This window comes from Chiloscyllium punctatum, chromosome 13 (genome assembly GCF_047496795.1).
Source record: "Chiloscyllium punctatum isolate Juve2018m chromosome 13, sChiPun1.3, whole genome shotgun sequence".
Lineage (NCBI taxonomy): Eukaryota > Metazoa > Chordata > Chondrichthyes > Orectolobiformes > Hemiscylliidae > Chiloscyllium > Chiloscyllium punctatum.
Genome location: NC_092751.1, coordinates 87495941 through 87513876, shown reverse-complemented (window position 1 = coordinate 87513876; position 17936 = coordinate 87495941). Strand labels below are relative to the sequence as shown.

At 40.0% G+C, this 17936-nt stretch overlaps 1 protein-coding gene across 4 annotated transcripts in view; it reads right to left on the bottom strand.

Annotated features, from left to right (window-relative positions):
• adamts14 (ADAM metallopeptidase with thrombospondin type 1 motif, 14) overlaps positions 1 to 17936 on the bottom strand; it is a 202299-nt gene that overhangs the window by 21259 nt on the left and 163104 nt on the right. For all 4 annotated transcript variants that reach the window (XR_011962299.1, XM_072583126.1, XM_072583127.1 and 1 more), the window contains exons 8-14: positions 12391 to 12534; positions 7216 to 7348; positions 5799 to 5912; positions 4782 to 4930; positions 2879 to 3054; positions 1745 to 1878; positions 846 to 969 (exon numbers count right to left, since the gene is read on the bottom strand). Coding sequence is in view for 3 of the 4 variants with exons in the window: in XM_072583126.1 (XP_072439227.1) it covers positions 846 to 969; positions 1745 to 1878; positions 2879 to 3054; positions 4782 to 4930; positions 5799 to 5912; positions 7216 to 7348; positions 12391 to 12534 (974 nt within the window). In the remaining variant the exon portion in view is untranslated. The remainder of the gene's footprint in view (positions 1 to 845; positions 970 to 1744; positions 1879 to 2878; positions 3055 to 4781; positions 4931 to 5798; positions 5913 to 7215; positions 7349 to 12390; positions 12535 to 17936) is intronic.

The following is a 17936-nucleotide window of genomic DNA, read 5'->3' as shown; positions in this document are numbered from 1 at the left end:
TTTCAGGATTTTGGCTTGAAGGAACAAAGATATATTTCCAAGTTAGGATGGTGAATGGCTGGAAGAGGAACGTGCAGAGGGCGGTGTTCTCACGTAACTGCTTACCTTGACCTTGTAGATGACAGGGGCTGTGGATTTGGAAGGAGCTGTCTAAGGAGCCTTGGAGAATTTTTCTAGTGCATCTTGTAAATAGTATTAACTGCTGCTACCGGGCCCTGGTGGTGGAGAAAGTGAAAGTTTGTGGGTGTGTGCCAAATAAACAGGCTGGATGGTGTCAAGTTTCTTGAGTATTGTTGGAGCTGTGCTTAGCCACGTAAATGGGGCTTTTTCCACCACACTTCTGACTTGTGTTTTGTGGATGATGGACCGGCTCTGGGGAGTCAGGAGGTATGCTACTCATTGTAGTATTCCTAGCCTCTGACCTGCTCTTGAAGCCACTGTATTTATATGGCTAGTTCAGTTTAGTTTCTGGAAACCCAACATGTGCCTCTTATCCATAAGTAACATTGTGAAATCTTAAGATATTAATTAGAGAAACAAACACAACTTACAGCAAGGGTGAACCTAAGCGAAGTCTCTTGGACTGATTTACCAAGTTTCTGGTGCAATACAGGGGAGAATACCGATCAGCTTGGTCACATAAGAGTACAAGTCATATTGAAACCTTGACTATATAAAATCTGCTGCTCTCAATCTGATGATATTTCAGCACTGTTATAAATGAACAAAAATCATTCAGAGTAAGACGGTAAACATACCTAAACAAGTGGAGGCATGTTTATTTTTCAGTGTCACATGTACATACAAATAACTTACATCGAACCAGATAGGGAGTTTTAACTCACCTGTTCGTATAGGAGTCTTGGTAATGGTCCCTTTCACTGTTCGACAATGTGCATTGTCACCACCACAGACACCACATTTATCTTCTTGCTTAAAGGAACCAACTTCCTTGTCACAGCCCACAAGCTTCAAAAGGATAATAATTCAATAGTGTCAGAATCTCCATCCCTTAACAGAATTGAAAACTGTGCAAGGGGTTAGATAAACACAAATTTTAAAAAACCTCGCATGCACCATAGAGTCATAGAGCCCTAGAGTCAAACAGCAAGGAAACTGACCCTTCAGTCAAACCAGTCCATGCCAACCATAATCCCAAACTAAACTAGTCCCATCTGCCTGTGCTTGGCCCATATTCCTTTAAATATTTCTTATTCATGTACTTATCCAAATGTCTTTTAAACATTGTAATTGTACCCACATCCACCATTTCCTCTGGAAGTTCATTCTAAACACGAACTACTCCATGTAAAAACAAATTGCCTCTCATATCCTTTTCAAATCTTTCTCCTCTCATCATAAAAATATACCCCCTAAGGCTTGAAATCCCCCCACCTTAGGGAAAAGACATTTGCCATTCACCTTATCTATACGCTTTATGATTTTATAAATCTCTGAAAGGTGACTCCTCAATGCGGACCAATCGTATTCATCCTAAATACTTCCATTTTTATAGACTAGAAAAAATATTCCATGGTGGTTGGCAGAACTGTTATTCTAACCATTTTGAGGTATTAGGGACAGTTGACCAACAGCTTGGTTAAAGAGATACTTGAGAGTGCCTTAATATGTGATAATGCTGTGGCTAAGTTTAGGGTGGGAATTCCAGAGTTCACAGCCATTTGAAATTGAGCATGCATAACTTCCCAGGCACAGATCAGAGTACCCAGTAATAAGCACATACCACACATTCTCCTCGAGCACAAACACTGAAGGGATCTTTATAACTGCAACGTGTACCGTCATGGACAACCTGATTCATGAACACCACATCTCCCGTTTCCTTGGACTGACAGATTAATTCACATTTTTGAGCCTCTATAATTTGTCGATTGGGAAAGAAAATCAAAATGGAGGTTTATATTGGCAAAAGAAGAAACAAAAAACAAAGCATAAAAGAATTAGAAAAATCTAAGACATGGTTTTAGCCTTACTTCATTCCTGTGTGTTTTCTCTCTTGCACAATATGCATGCCTTTTAATTTTTGAACAAAATAATTTTAAAATATGTCAGCAATGGCACTGTTCTCAGGGTACAATACCTTAATAAAAGGAAGAACTCCACCACAGAGAAATATGCATGTAACATATGACCCATATACCAAATCCGAGCTTTCCTGGAATCACTGAGAATGCAGTGGAAGAAACGACATCTCTCCTTAAGGCGGAGTACAATAAATTACTGGTAAATAAAAACAGTTTGATGATGCATCTGTTTTCAACTGTTTTGCAATGTCACTGGAATGGTCCCACTCTTAGCCGTTTAACCTCAGGACTGGGAACTGGCATTTGGTGAGATAGGAGTGGACAGACTGCATGGAATATAATGTACACAGTTTGCCTATTGCTGGTAGATATAATGTTTAGTTTAGTGAGCAAAACAGTGCTACTGAGATCATATAACTCTGAGTAGTCTCAGAATCCTTTCGAGTACTCTCACTATTGCATGTAATTCACTGCAATGCAGTTTTGTACAAGTTACTTCAGGTAGTGTACTTCATAGAAACATATTTTCAATTTTGGCAGCTGGCTGCATATACAGGAAATGTGGATGTGTGCTGTTGTTTGATTTTTTGACCATTTAACATTACTGTAGGAAAATCACGTGCAAACTCCATCTGATTTTACATTTGTTTCTGCTCGGTGAAGCTCCTCACCAAAAGGTCAAAGTTGAAGAGCTCTCTATGTGCACTAAATCACTGAATTAGTATCTGTCCAGGATATCACAGCTGCAGTGTCTGAGATATTAATGTTTCTCTGGTTGGGTTCTCTAATTATGAAAATTGATCACAAATACATAGTCTGAAAAGAAAAGTTACCATCTTGATGCTCATAAGGGAGCCAAGTATGCTTGACATTCTGGTAAAGATAATAGGAGTTTCTTTGCTGACACTGCTGAGCCCGGAAATCTTCATAGGGCCCTGAGCAATCTTCAGAATTGCAGACTTTGTATTCAAAACTGGGACCAGGACACTCCCGGCCACCATATGCAGGACTGCAGAGAAAACACAAGCAAATCAATGGCATGATCCATAATCTTACCTCATCCTGCAATCTGTTTACTGAAAGTTGTACTTTTGCTATCTTGGTCATTTAGAAAGGGTTTATTTTATGCTAGAGACAGCTAAAATTGTTGTTGATGCAATGCTCTGTGTTGGAATCGATGCAACCAGAGAGTAAAAGTGTGCATTATCATTTTCCGATCGATCCTAATGTTATAAGGCACAGGGCCAAAATGCAATGCTAATCAAATTACCTCAGTTTGAATCTCCTTTTCCTGAGTCAGAGCCTGAGAGTTCAGTCACTGCTGAAGCACATAATTGAGCTTGACATATTTCTTTAAGTGCTGCAATGTCATAAATATAGTTTTTCCTTCAAGGAATAAAACCAAGCTTCTGAATTGATCTTGCTGTGGTGCAGATGGATGTTAAAGCACTATGTTTTTTTCAAAACCAAAACTAGCATTCCTTTCTTAATCAGCTTCGCCAACAGCAGGTTGGCCATTTCCATGCTGCTTTTGGGATCTTGTTGGATAAAATGGATTTCGTAGTTGCTAATTTATAAACTAAACCATTGCAAATGGAATTTGAAGCAACTCTGAACAATGCAATAATCCACTGTAACCATGAGCCTTTATTAATTAGGTTAGTATGAAATGGAGATAACATAATAGCTAGAAATGATCTTGAACAAGGAGGGAATAATTCAACATCCATTCCCTCCACCACTAGTGCTCAGTACCAGCAATGTGTATAAGATGCACTGTAGTAATTCACCAATGCTCTACAGACCTTCCAAACCCATGACCTCCACCACCCAGAAAGTTAAGGGCAGCAAACAACAGGTAACTCCATCTACTTTAAATCTCCTCCTAAATCTCTCGCTATCCTGACTTGGATACCATTCTTTCACTATGCCTGTGTCAACATCTTTGAATTTTCTTCCTAATAGCATTGTGGTGTACCTACCCTCCAGATGGACTGCAGCAGTTCAAGACGGCAGCTCATCACTACCTTCTCAAGGGTAACGAGCGATGGGCAATAATTGGTGGTATAGCCAGTGGCACCCACATCCCACGAACAAATAAAAAACAAATGAACTATATGTGAATGCATACAGCAAAACAAATGATCATGGCTATTGCTTAATATAGCTTCAACCAAAACCATGTATTGCAGTTAATGTAACAATCACTTGATGAGTTTATTTTTAAAAATATGCAAGATGTATAAGCCATTGTAGCTGGTGATTCTGTCTCTCCATTCAGCAGCCCATTAAAGGGGAAGGGTAAGACAGAGGCTGGTGGAGCATAGCAGTGAAAAACTCCTAATTTCTGCTTTTGCTTGTTTTGGATCACCAGAATCCACAGTTCTTTGTTTTATTTTAGTGGATAACCCAAACTTTTAGATCATTGTGAAGCAACTTTTGTTTGACATCAACTCCTAGCCTTGAAACAAGAATGGAACATTGCCAAGAGGTTTGAAGTTAAAATTGTGCATTATTCTGGATTGAGTGACTGCAGTTCGATCTGTAAGCTCTCTGTTGGTATTTGCAACGTAACCAGTAAGTTCCCATGCACAAAGCCCAGGGTTTTCCTGCCAGTTAGCGTGTGGACTCAGCAATACAAATTAAGACAACCAGTTACGTGATTCTCAGCTGGCCAAGTTAAGCTGATCACTGTGGAAGAGCAATGCAGCCATGTGCTAACTAATGCAAACTTACGGAGGATTGCTGCACTGTCGGCTGCGGAAGCGCACTCCCCCACCACAGGTTCTCGAGCATGATCCAAACCTTGTCCAGGAACTCCAGCTTCCATCCTGACTGTATAACTGATCCGAAGTCTTCCAAATACAGTGACCCTTGAAACACCACTGAAAAGTGCAAGTCATTAAATCACCTTCAGGACTTGCTGCTGGGCACTGCCAGGTAACATTGCAGATTTACATCCCCGCTGTAGAGGAGGGTATTTCAGAAATTTGAGACTGGCGAACAGGAATCCACATTTGTAACCTTAACAACCATTACCCCATTAGGTTCAACAGGTGGACAATCGCTCAGGCCACATGTGCTGAGCTGTCCTCCATGACTAAGCTTCTTGTCATGTGGACTTTTTAGAACTGAAAGCTAGCAAAAATTACACAAAATCGTCTTTGATAATAATATAAAAACTTCAGGGATTCAGAAAATTTGAATCTTGGATCTCATTACTCGTTATAAATTTTGCAAAAGTACTAACAGTTAATGAACTGAGGAACAAACCAAACCTAATAAGATTGCAAGAAAATGTCCAATTCAGTTTCCTCAGGTTTTGTGTTTATAGGGCTTGTCCCCTTCCCCTTTCAGCAAATTGACCAATGATAAATTCTCATTTCAGACAAAGTCAGAACTGTTGCATATCTCCACCATTTTCAGCTTATAAAATAATTCTGCTGTTCATTGCCCAAAGTGGTTTCTTTTGTCTGCAAATACAGGTGCTTGATCAATAAGGACTTTATTTATCGGAAGGTCAATATAGTTATTTTAATCAGTCTGTTTGAACTTGTTTGGACATATGTCCAGGACCAACTTTGGCAACTGGGCTCAGAGGTAGGGACACTACCACTGCACCACAAGAGCTCTATGGAAGGTCAATATAAAGTTAGACTGATTAACGCTGGGACACAATGACTCATCAGATGGTTCTTGCAACAGATATCACCTCCCTGACATTTCTTTCTGATATGCAAATTGGTCTTTTACCTTTCCAGATGCACACTCTGTTCCATCGAGTGGTGGGCCCTTCTTAGTTTTGCAGAAGTAGGGGTTATCAGGATGGCTACACCATAACTGTTTGCACGGATCAAACGTTCGGAACTGCGATAGGGATAAACATAGATTTCAACTGAGTGTGATCCTGCGATAGGTAGTTGCTCCAAATGGTATAAAAAAAAGTCAACTGAACATAGAGAGAAATGAAAATAACGGTACAAAAAGACCAACAGATGCAACAATTCAATCTCAAACAATTGTGTTGTAACTAAGCATCAAATCCATTATAGTCCCAGCTGTCATTTATGTTATCTCCTCGGGGAGACTTCCTGAAAATGCTGAGAGAGACGTAGCTGTGCTGTGCTGGGATGGGATGGGGTATTGCTGAAGATTTGGAAAATGTCTTTTCTGATTTGTCAAAGTCAATCGAAACGATCCTAAGGAGACTACAGATGGCCAGGAGGCAAATCCCACTGTTCTTTTAGGAACAATGATAAGTGCCTTAATCAGGAATTCATCCAACACCTTTTACCAAACGTATGAAATAGTAACTTGTTGTTGAAGGTAATGATCCTCTGGTACAAAGGAACCCATTCCCCATTTTAGGTCTTTATTTATATAACACAACATAATATTTGCATACGTACCTAACTCAAATTGTCCATCTAAATAACAGTCTAGTCCCCTCAGTTTATTAACCCTTAATAGAATCTCTGTGACCACGCATTTGTTTGAAAAGGTTAGGAAGATCAATTTTGAATGCTACAATGATAATTTACCCTTTATAAGGTGAGCTTAAGGCGAATGGTCTTAATTCCAACCTTTCTAAAGCTTCTATCGCACCCACTGTCTAAGGGAAAGCTGTTCGCAATGACTGGGGAGTCCAAAATAAGGAGTTACAGCCTAAGGTAATAGGGGAAGCCATTTCAGACTGAGATGAGGAGAAATTTCTTCATCCAGAGAACGGTGAGCCTTTGGAATGTCCTGAAGAAAGCAGTTAAGGCCAAAACATTGAATACTATCAAGAAGAAGTTAGATATAGTTCTTAGGGTTAAAGGGATCAAAGAATATGTGGAGAAAGTAGCAACAGAGTAGAGTTGGATCAAATATGATCACATTGAAGGGCAAAGTGATCTCAAGGGGATAAATCACCTGTTCCTGTTCCTATTTTCTACAGTTCCATGGAAGCAACACTGGATACAGCATTCTCAATGAGGCCTATTTAAACTAGATATGTAGGTATCAGTATGGAAGGCAAGGACCAAAATGTTTACTCCGCAGCAACTTTCTCAAAAGAGAGCATGTCCAAAATTGTTTTATTGCTTCTTATTAGAAATTTCAAATGCAATTAAAAGTAAAAATGTAAGAGGATGTCCAATAAGGCCAGGAGAAAAAAAACAATACCTACAGCTGTACACATTTTGTATCCAACTCCAAAATCAAACCGACACTGCTCATCCATGGAGTAGTCAATTCCTGGAAGTTCTGGTAACTTTGGCCACTTGTGTTCGAATGGGTCATCCAGCAGGCAGTCATAGGAACTAATGGAAACCATGTGAGAAATAGGAGTCATACAAAATCCAATCAGATTTTTTGTTGTTTTAAACAATTAACATTGTTTCATATCAAAGGAAATCATCTATTTGTTGTTGAAGACAGACTCAGCAGTTTAGAATTACCCACTGTCCTGATGTTCTGTCTGAGACTTCTAATCTCAGCTCCAAAACTGTTGGCAGTGGTGAAAGCAAAACATAGAACATAAAAGGAAGGAAATAAACCCTGGTTGCTCCTAATTTTACCATTTACTGGATTCTTGATCTACCTCAGAGGACCATGACTTATCTGTGTCACTTGTTGGCTCCAAACACTGAAGACATGACCTTGACTCAACTGTCCACCATCTTGTTTTGAGCAAAATCGTTAACTACAGAACGTGCAGCAACTCAAGCTATTCTCTTTGTTGTAGCAAGCCAAAGCTAATCCCAAAACTCTTCGAGTTCCTGTTATAAACACTTAGCTGCCGATGGTCTCTACCTCAATAATTCCCTACAGCAAACCATCTCCTTCTCCTACAAATTCTTTTCAGAGAAATGCCACTGACTGCCTTTCTTAATTCTCTACAACATTCTTAAACTGTTATTGATCTATTAACCACAGTGTTAGAAATGGGGAAAAAGTGTTGCTTTTGCAGATATAGAGAAAGCATACAGAAAAGGGGTACAACAAGAGAACTATTAACTCTGCAGGTATTTAGGGAAGAGTATCTCTACTTTTCAGTGCATAATTATGGATAATTAAGTACTAACTTTAATGTAGATTTATTATAGAAAGTAATTCCTTTTACCATAATGTTTAAAATAACAGTTTCAGCAAAAAGCTGATATTACTGAAACATATAAGCGAAGCACAAAAAAGATACATTGTTAAGATGTATGTACAAGAATGGGATGTACCTATGGATAATGAAAGAAGTTACAAAGGGAACATTGAGATAAGAGTTTAACCTTATGACAGCACATCCAAGGGGGAAAATTGCCAACTTGGAAAGAAGGGGGCAATGGGCATGGAGCATAGATGGGCAGAGACGAAATAGTAAGAAAGATTGGGTAATGTAGGGATGGAAGAGGTGACCTCATGTAGCTCAAAAGTATAACTGTGTAATAGTTTGAATAATCATCACTTTAATTGCTCTCTGCAATTGGGGTCCTTTCTTGCAAGATCGTAGAATAAATTGTCTTGTTTCCAGCTTTGGTGGCCTCGACTAAATTTTATTGAATTTTATTTCTAACAACAGGAAACAGACTTTCACTATTTGCTATTCCATAAGCCTTCATAACTAAAAACAGTCCTATCAAACATCCTCATATCTTTTTCTATTCTAGTTAAAATTGTCGTTAAGAAGAGACCAGAGTTGCTAGAACTAGATTTCCTAATCTTTGATTAACCTTATTGTCCTTATTATCAGAAGTATTATTATTATTATTATTATTATTATTATCTGGGAGTTGTATTATTTATCACAATCTTCCAGGTTAACATGTTACAAGTTAAAAGGCAAATTCAGCAAGGTTACATTTCTATAGTGAGGCTTGCTATAGGACCGTGTAAAGCACACACTGGGTAAAAACACACGTTTGACACCACTTCTGTTCTAGTCAGGGATCTTTGAAGTTTTGATAGTGCAGATAGATTTTAAAACTTGGGACGATAATGACAGGTTGCAGATTTTAAAAAAATAGCAAGTAATTTAAAGGGGAGATGAGGAATATTTTCAGATGGGAAGCTATCTGGATCGGAATGTTCTGAGAAAATAACGGAAGCTGACTGCATAATCACTTTAAAGGAGCTTAGAAAGGGAATCAAGGATGAGGGGTACACGCATGAAGCATTCATCTGCGATGAACCATGACATCTCTTTCAAAGAGCAAATACAGGCATGGTGGACCAAATTCCATCTTTAGTGTTGTAAGATTCTGGACCTCTATTTGGGATTTCAAACTTGCTGAATTTACCTCATAAGTACACCAATGGTAGCTACATAAGTCATAATTTCAGGTACTCTTATATGTTATCAAAATACAAGCAATTCACTTATGGCTACATTGTTGTGACAAGGAAGTTTCCAAGTACACACTTCCAATACATTGACTCTAATTCACAAACATGCATTCAAAGAGCATGAAAACAGACTCTTCAGTCCAACTCATCTGTGCCGATCAGGTATCCCAAACATAACTAGTCCCATGCTTGCATTTGGCCCATATCCCACTGAACCTTTTGTATTCATGTACCTGTCCAAATGTCTCTTAACTGTTGTAATTGTATCCACCTCTACCACTTACTCTGACAGCTCATTCCATGTACACACCAGTCTCTATGTGAAAAGGTTGCCTCTCAGGTCCCTTTTAAATTGTTCCCCTCTCAGTTTAAACCCATCCCTTCTAGTTGTGGACTTCCCTATCCTTTGAAAAAGACCGTGGCCATTCACCTTGTCCATTTCCCTCATGATTTTATAAACCTCTGTATGGTCACCCCTCAGTTTTAACGCTCCAAGGAAAAAAAAATGTCCCAACTTATCCAGCAATTCCTTATAACTCAAACCCTCCAGTCTTGGCAACAGCCTTTGTAAATTTTTTCTGCACCCTTTTTAGTTTAACAACATCCTTCCTAAACAGGACTATCAGAATTGAATGCAGTATCCCAAAAGTAGCCTCATCAATGTCTTCTACAGCTGCAACATGATGTCCCAACTCCTGTACTCAATATTCTGACCAATGAAGGCAAGTCTTCTTCACACCCTGTCTACCTGCAATGCTGCTTTCAAGGAACTGTGAACCTGCAGCCCTATGTCCCTCTGTACAATAACATTCCTCGGGGCCCTACCATTAACTGTTACAAGTTACGAACGAATGTTAAATGGATCATGCAATCAATCCCCACTATCCAGCAGCACAAGATTGGAAACTGACCACTCACAATTGAAGTCATTACGCAACACAGTCTGCTCTGGTGGAAGGTGACTTCGGCTTTTGGACCAATGCAAACCTATGCAGCGTATTTGAGGAGACAGCGCAATTCAGTAAGTGGCACGTGTATATTTTTGGAGCTTCACTGTATTAACTATAGTCTAAAGCCCAGTTGAAAATTCCACAGATATGCCCAGGCATCTACTTTTGTAAAGTTTAACCTCTCATCTTTACCAAATTAGTAACTAATTAAGTCAATAAATAAAGGTTGAAATGGCAGGGTTGGTGGATGTGTCACAACCGTAGCATGTAGGAATGTGTGGAGAGCACGTGTCCCCAGACAACTATACCCAAGGTATGTAACTGCAGCTCAAAGCATTTGGTTCAAATTGTTGCGGGGGAAAATTATCTGGACACACTTTTCCAAATTGTACACATAGGCCTTACGGTAAGTGAAACTTCTAATCTGGTCATGGTCAGTGACAAGAGGCTGTGATTACTAATCTAGGAGATACGGGAATCCAGAGTATGGAATGTTGACATCTTGGCCCTTGACCGTTAACAGATAGGAATGAGGTACTTGTTACCCGTGCAGCTGAGAACAAGGACTGCAGAGTGCATGAGCAAGCTTTTTTCATTCTTCATTCATAGGACAGGGGCATCACTGTCGCAGCATTTTTTGCCTCCTTCAAACTGTCCTTGAGAAGGTGGTAGTGAGCTGCTTTGTTGAATCACTGCAGTCCTTAGGGATATACCCACACTGCTGTTTGAAGGGAGTTCTAGGAATTTGACTCAGAGACAGTGAAGGGATAGTGATATAATTCCAAGAGGGATGGCTTAAGGCTGGGAGGGGAACTTGCAGGTTCCTTGCATCTGTGCCCATATCCTCCTAGATCATAGTAGTTATGGGTTTGACGATGCTGTAGAAGGATATAATGCTGCCCAGGTTTTGCTGTATTTTGGCTTCCATATTGAATAGTCACAAATGGTGCTAAGCATTGTGCAGTCACCAGCGGACATCCCACTTCTGACTCCATGATGGAGGGAAGGTAATTGATGAAGCGGCTTAAGGTGATTAGGGCTGAGGAACTCCTGCAGAGGTGCTCTGGAGCTCAGGTGACTGACTTCCAACAGCCACACCTGCAGGTATGATCCCAACCACGGAGAACTTCCTCCCGTTGACTCTAGTTTTGCAAGGGCTACTTGATGCCACACTCGGCCAATTGCTGCCTTGTTGTCGAGGGCAGTCACTCACACCTCAGCTCTCTGCAGTCCACTTCTTGCTGTAATGAGTTCTGGAACAGGAGCTTACTGGCAGAACATAAACTGAGCATCTGTGGGCAGGTTGTTGCCATGCAACCACTGCTTGACCGCACTGTCAATGACCCCTTATACCACATTGCTGATATAGAGTGAGAGGGACAGCAATTGACTGCGTTAGACTTGTTTTCTGTGGACAGGGCAAGATAGAAGTTAAGACAACAAGCCTCCCCGTTAGGGAATCTAGAAGATAAGGTTGCAGTTCGGAATAAGAAGTTGGTCATTTACGACTGAGGAGAAATTTGTTCAAAGGGTTGTGAATCTTTGCCCCTCTCTACCCCAGAGAGCCGGGAATGCTCAGACATCGGGGTTACTCAAGAGTTAGGTCAGCAGTTTGTTGGGCACAAAAGGTGTGGAGGTGAGACATGATTGATTTGATGGAGTCTGTTCCAAGGGTCAAATGGACAATTCTTGCTTCTTTTTTTTTGTGGTCTTCCATGTAGCTGCTGTCAGTTCCCAACACTAAAAAAATTAACCAGCACTCGAAAACCAAGAAATGGAGCAATGGGCATGTATGTCAACTCTCTTATCCTTGAATAATGAGTGAATTAGAAACCAATGATTTAACTCTGGGCATAACGTGCTCTGCATTCCTCAAGTACCTGCAGAATAAAATGAATTTATACTCAATTGTAACCAACGGGCTGTATTTGACAATTATAAATTAGATGATGCAACAGTGATCCAGTGACATTTTAATATTTTGATTAATTTCACCAACATATATGCTTGAGTAAAATGTGGAACTATAGTAGAGACTTTGACAGATGGTTACAGTACCAAATACAACCACCTACTGTATGTATCGACTGAGTTCCTGCTTGCTGCAGCGAGACCAATGATAGCGATGGAACGCAGCCTGTACAAGGGGGGCCATGATGCTGCCCATACTCGTTTCGTCAGCACAGCGATTACCTTGCCCATCATGCTCCATCCCTAAACTGTTAGCAAGCACATGTCAATCATTTTGGAAATCCATTTAACCACAAATTCATCAGAACATTGCACACTGCAAACTATATATTTTGATGCAAATTCAAGACTGCTGCATAGTTACACTTAAAGCAGAAACAATTCAACCAGTTTTAGAAATAAACTCAATTTGCAAGACCTTTAACCAATCCAAGCCAGAAATATCAGATTAGGCAGTTGGGTCACACTTCTCATATTACTGCCCAGTAAACAAGAAAATATGACATTTAACAGATTGCTTTTCTCTGCAACCACTTATCAGTCACATGCTCCAGTTTCCCCTATTTAATCAATACTGGTTTCCTGACAAATTCGATGCTCCACCCTCCCCTCCCCACCCCCACATCCTGTGGGTTGAATTTCAGATTCAGCACATAACTCACTACAACAAATCATAACCAGCGTGTCACAATGTAATTTAAGGACCATGTTCTCAAATTAGATTTTCTCCGACTGCAATACAAATCTGTAAGAACCATGCCAACCAGTTAAATGAATAGCTTGCTTCAAATATTTAGGTTGCTAGCACAGACCTTCTTTTTGCATCAGGAGTCAACGTTGTTACTCATGGGACAGTTGGACCTCTGACAAATTAAGAGCAGAGCTGTTGTTATAATCGTAAAGCAGCAGTCTATGGTATGCATACCCTCCCCCTTCTCACTACAGCTGCCTGCCATTTTCTACATTGCTCTTACTGTGCTCTGTGAGTGGGACTGGCCAACAATTATGATGTGGCATTGTGCAATTTTATCACCCTGGCCTACAAAAGGATCTAATCAGCCCAGTGTCATGTACTGAAGAATGCTTCTTCAGTAGAACAGTGAATATGAGCTGTGTTCAAACTGAGGTGCCAGAGTTGAAATGACCATATTTTAATGTCATTTAAGCAAGATTTCCAATTCTCCTGACAACTTATCTTACAGATTCAGCTACCAACATCACTCACACTTGCTCTCTGAGATAAATCTTGGTTTCGTAAAGTTGCGACTCTATTGATCACTGAACACAACTAACTATGCCCTCCATAATTTGATTTGGTTTACATATTGTCACTCATATTTATTACCAATACAGTGAAAAGTGCTGTTTACTGTCACCATTCTCCAGCGGCATCTTAAAACACAGAAAATAAACCAAAACACAGAATATAAAGCCACAAAGATAAAACAATAAAGTTCATCTGAAAGTCTAATCTCAATAAAGTTAAGTGGTTTTTGGAACAGCTCCCACTTCTACTCAGCTCATTCAGGTTCCTCCACCCTGACGTCTTGAGTCTGTGCTGTTAAACCGGTGAAACATTGTTGCAACCACACTTCGCTATATTGTCGCCGCTCTCCAGTGCCATCTCACCTCCACCAATGCTGCCATTGCCATGAGTTCATGCTGGGCTGACCTCACCAATGCAACTGCTGTCAGTGCTTCAGTTCTGCAATGGGACCAAACTTGTCCCCGTCGCTGCCTCCAACATCAGAGGGTTAAGTCTATAAGGATGTTGCTTAATTGGAACAGTATTTCCTATATCTATATCATGCACTATCAGATTAATACGCTCCAGTTTACTCCCACATATCTCTCCACGTCATTGTAATAACACATTCAGGTCATTTCAATTTTCCCCTGGAAGGTATCCCAATGTTTGAGAACTGTCACATTGTCCAACTTAACTTGGGGAATATCCAATTCAGAATCAGCAGAACTTGGTTCTTCACTGTGTTGTAACCAGTAACACATTCTCCTTTTGCTTAGGGATAGTCAACATGGTTTTGTGTGTGGGAAATCATGTCTCACAAACATGATTGAGTTTTTTGAGGAAGTAACAAAGAGGATTGATGAGGGCAGAGCAGTAGATGTGATCTATATGTACTTCAGTAAGGCATTCAACAAGGTTCCCCATGATTAGCAAGGTTAGATCTTACAGAATACAGGGAGAACTAGCCATTTAGATACAGAACTGGCTCAAAGGTAGAAGACAGAGGGTGTGGTGGAGGGTTGTTTTTCAGACTGGAGGCCTGTGACCAGTGGAGTGCCACAAGGATCAATGCTGGGCCCTCTACATTTTGTCATTTACATAAATGATTTGGATGCGAGCATAAGAGGTACAGTTAGTAAGCTTGCAGATGACACCAAAATTGGAAGTGTAGTGGACAGCGAAGAGGGTTACCTCAGATTACAACAGGATCTGGACCAGATGGGCCAATGGGCTGAGAAGTGGCAGATGGAGTTTAATTCTGATAAATGCAAGGTGCTGCATTTTGGGAAAGCAAATCTTAGCAGGACTTATACATTCCTAGGGAATGTTGCTAAACAAAGAGAGCTTGGAGTGCAGGTTCATAGCTCCTTGGAAGTGGAGTCACAGGTAGGTAGGATAGTGAAGGCAGCGTTTGGTATACTTTCCTTTATTGGTCAGAGTATTGAGTGCAGGAGTTGGGAGGTCATGTTGCGGCTGTACAGGACATTGGCTAGGCCACTGTTGGAATATTGCGTGCAATTCTGGTCTCCTTCCTATCGGAAAGATGTTGTGAAACTTGAAAGGGTTCAGAAAAGATTTACAAGGATGTTGCCAGGGTTGGAGGATTTGAGCTATAGGGAGATGCTAAACAAGTTGCGGCTGTTTTCTCTGCAGCTTTGGAGGCTGAGGGGTGACCTTATAGAGGTTTACAAAATTATGAAGGGCAAGGATAGGGTAAATAGGCAAAGTATTTTCCCTGGGGTTGGGGGGTCCAGAACTAGAGGGCATAAGTTTAGGGTGAGAGGGGAAAGTTATAAAAGAGACCTACTTTTTCACACAGAGGGTGGTACCTGTGTGGAATGAGCTGCCAGAGGAAGTGTTGGAGGCTGGTACAATTGCAACATTTAAGAGGCATTTGGATGGGTATATGAATAGGAAAGGTTTGGAGGGATATGGACCAAGTGCTGGCAGGTGGGACTAGTATGTGTTGGGATATCTGGTCGGTATGGACCAAAGGGTCTGTTTCCATGCTGTACATCTCTATGACTATGACTCTACGCTTTCCTTCCCTATCAAAATATTTTTTGAGCATATTCACATGACACTCACAGCGAGATTTCTTTCTATCTGACATTCTTATCAAATAATTCACCTCACTCAATTTCTTTTTGATTCGATAAGGTCCACTAAACTTGGCCTTTAAAGGTGTACCTACCACTGGTAGTAATATTAGCTCTTTATCTCCTCCAGCGAAACTACAAATTTTTGATTTCTTGTCTGCTTCCGGTTTCATCACATGCTGGTCTACTTTTAAATGCTGTCTAACCAACTCACCCTCTCCACTTAATCATTCCCTAAAATTTCACAGATAGTCTAAATATGTGATGTCTGAACTCTGATTCATCAACTTCTCCTTAATCAGTTTCAGTGGTCCTTTCACCTCAAATGAACTGAATTTAATTTGTTTCATTAGGTGCATCCCTAATTACAAAAATGCATACATAGAATTCCTTTATTCCAACCCTCTGAGTAGTCATGACTGTTTGTCCGACTTTCCACTGGCTTTTCAGCCTTCTGAATTACGTATCTCCTCATCTCTCATCATCAAAGATTGATTTGCTCCTGTATCTCTTAAGATTTTAATTTCTTTACCTACTCCTCCTGGCATACGTAAACCTTAGCCATGCAAGTAAATTCTTTTTTCTCAATCAACCCCTGATCAGGTTGTACATTCTTTTGCAGTTTTTTAACTTGCATGTGCTTTCTTTTACCATTTTAAAACTCACTGGCTTATCCTGTTTTCCCACATTCATCTTCCCAACGCTTATTCTAAATCACCAACACAATAACTTCATGTGGCCTGAAAACACCTGAGCTTTTTTTACATCTATTTCCCCCTCTTTGGATTTCCTTTTTACCCTGTGGTAAACTCTCTTTAATATCTTCAATGAGATCTTCTTTTCCTTTACCATCTGAGGATTTCTCTTTTTCTCACTTTCTATCCCTCACAGATTAAGACTGATGTTGGTAGCCAAACTTTGATTTATGAACCAGCTCATAATCACCTGCCATTTCTGCTGCTAATCTTGCAGTCTTAATTCTTTGCTTTTCCACGAGTTCTCATTACTTCAAGAAGAAAATTTTTGAACTCCTCCAAAATATTTGTCTTTATCTATTTTCAATGCCCTTATCCACCTTCCAAAATTACTGAGCTTGCTCCTTTCAAACTCTATATACATTTGACCAGGTTCCATCCTTAGATTCATAAAATGTTGTCCGTAGGCTTCTGACATTAGCTCGTATGTACTTAAGATGGCATTTTCTACCTACCAACGTCGTTAGGATCAACAAAACCCACATGGTTATTGGCCATTTCATTTGTTTAGCCACCTTCTCAAATGAAATGCAAAAGCTTCTACATCTTTCTAGTCGAACTTGGGCAATGTTTAGCCATATTTAAACTGATCCCCACCAGGCCTTTGGCCCCAATGGGTTTGCTCTCCATCACTGACCTCATCACTATTCTGACCTTTCACCTCGATCTCCGCCATTTTAAGTCCATTTTGAATTCTCATTTCCAACCGCTGAAGTTCAAAAACTCTCTTTTTTCCCTTTAACTTGTGCAAAGGACATCCTTTCCTTTTTTTTCCCTGTGATTTAATCACAATTCAAACTGTTTCATTTCCTTTTCTCTTTCCTTTTGCTCTGCCAGGGCTATTCTTTCCTTTTCCCTTGCTATTGCCTCTAATTCAAGCTACTTCATTTATAACTGAAGATAAGCAATCTTCAATGTTTCTGATTGCAAATGTACAACTACTACTAAAATTATTTCTCCTTTTCTCAGACACAGGCAACACCAACCTCAACTTGTCTGCTAATTCCAAAAACTTTACCATGCTCACTTACTGTAAAACTCCCAAAGGGACTTCTTTCACCTCCAGGAAACTCTTAGTGACTGAAAGAGCTATTACTACACAAGGCACATCTTATTTTAACCAACTGAATGCAACACCTGAAATAAAAACCATTAACACTTACCACTCGCTGCCTTTGAGTCCAATAATCCTAAATCCAACATGGAATTAGAGATCTTGATCCCAACAAAAGCCTCCAGTTTGTATGGATCAGATCAAATTCCCTTAAAACATGTTCAGGAGATAGCCTAGACCCTAACTTTTTCTTGTTTTAAAGGCAAGTACCAGGCATTAGGTTCCAGATTCAATTCGATTGGTAAAAATATCAGGCTTGAAGCAAAACACATTTTATTCATACACTATAGTTAAAATGCAGACAAAGAAAAATAGAAGAAAAGAATTGGTTTGACTAACTCTAATAAAATGATAAACTGCTCCTTAACTGTTCCAACATAGTAACATCCTGTAAGCACACCCTTGGCAAAGGAAACTTCAGTCACATAGATTG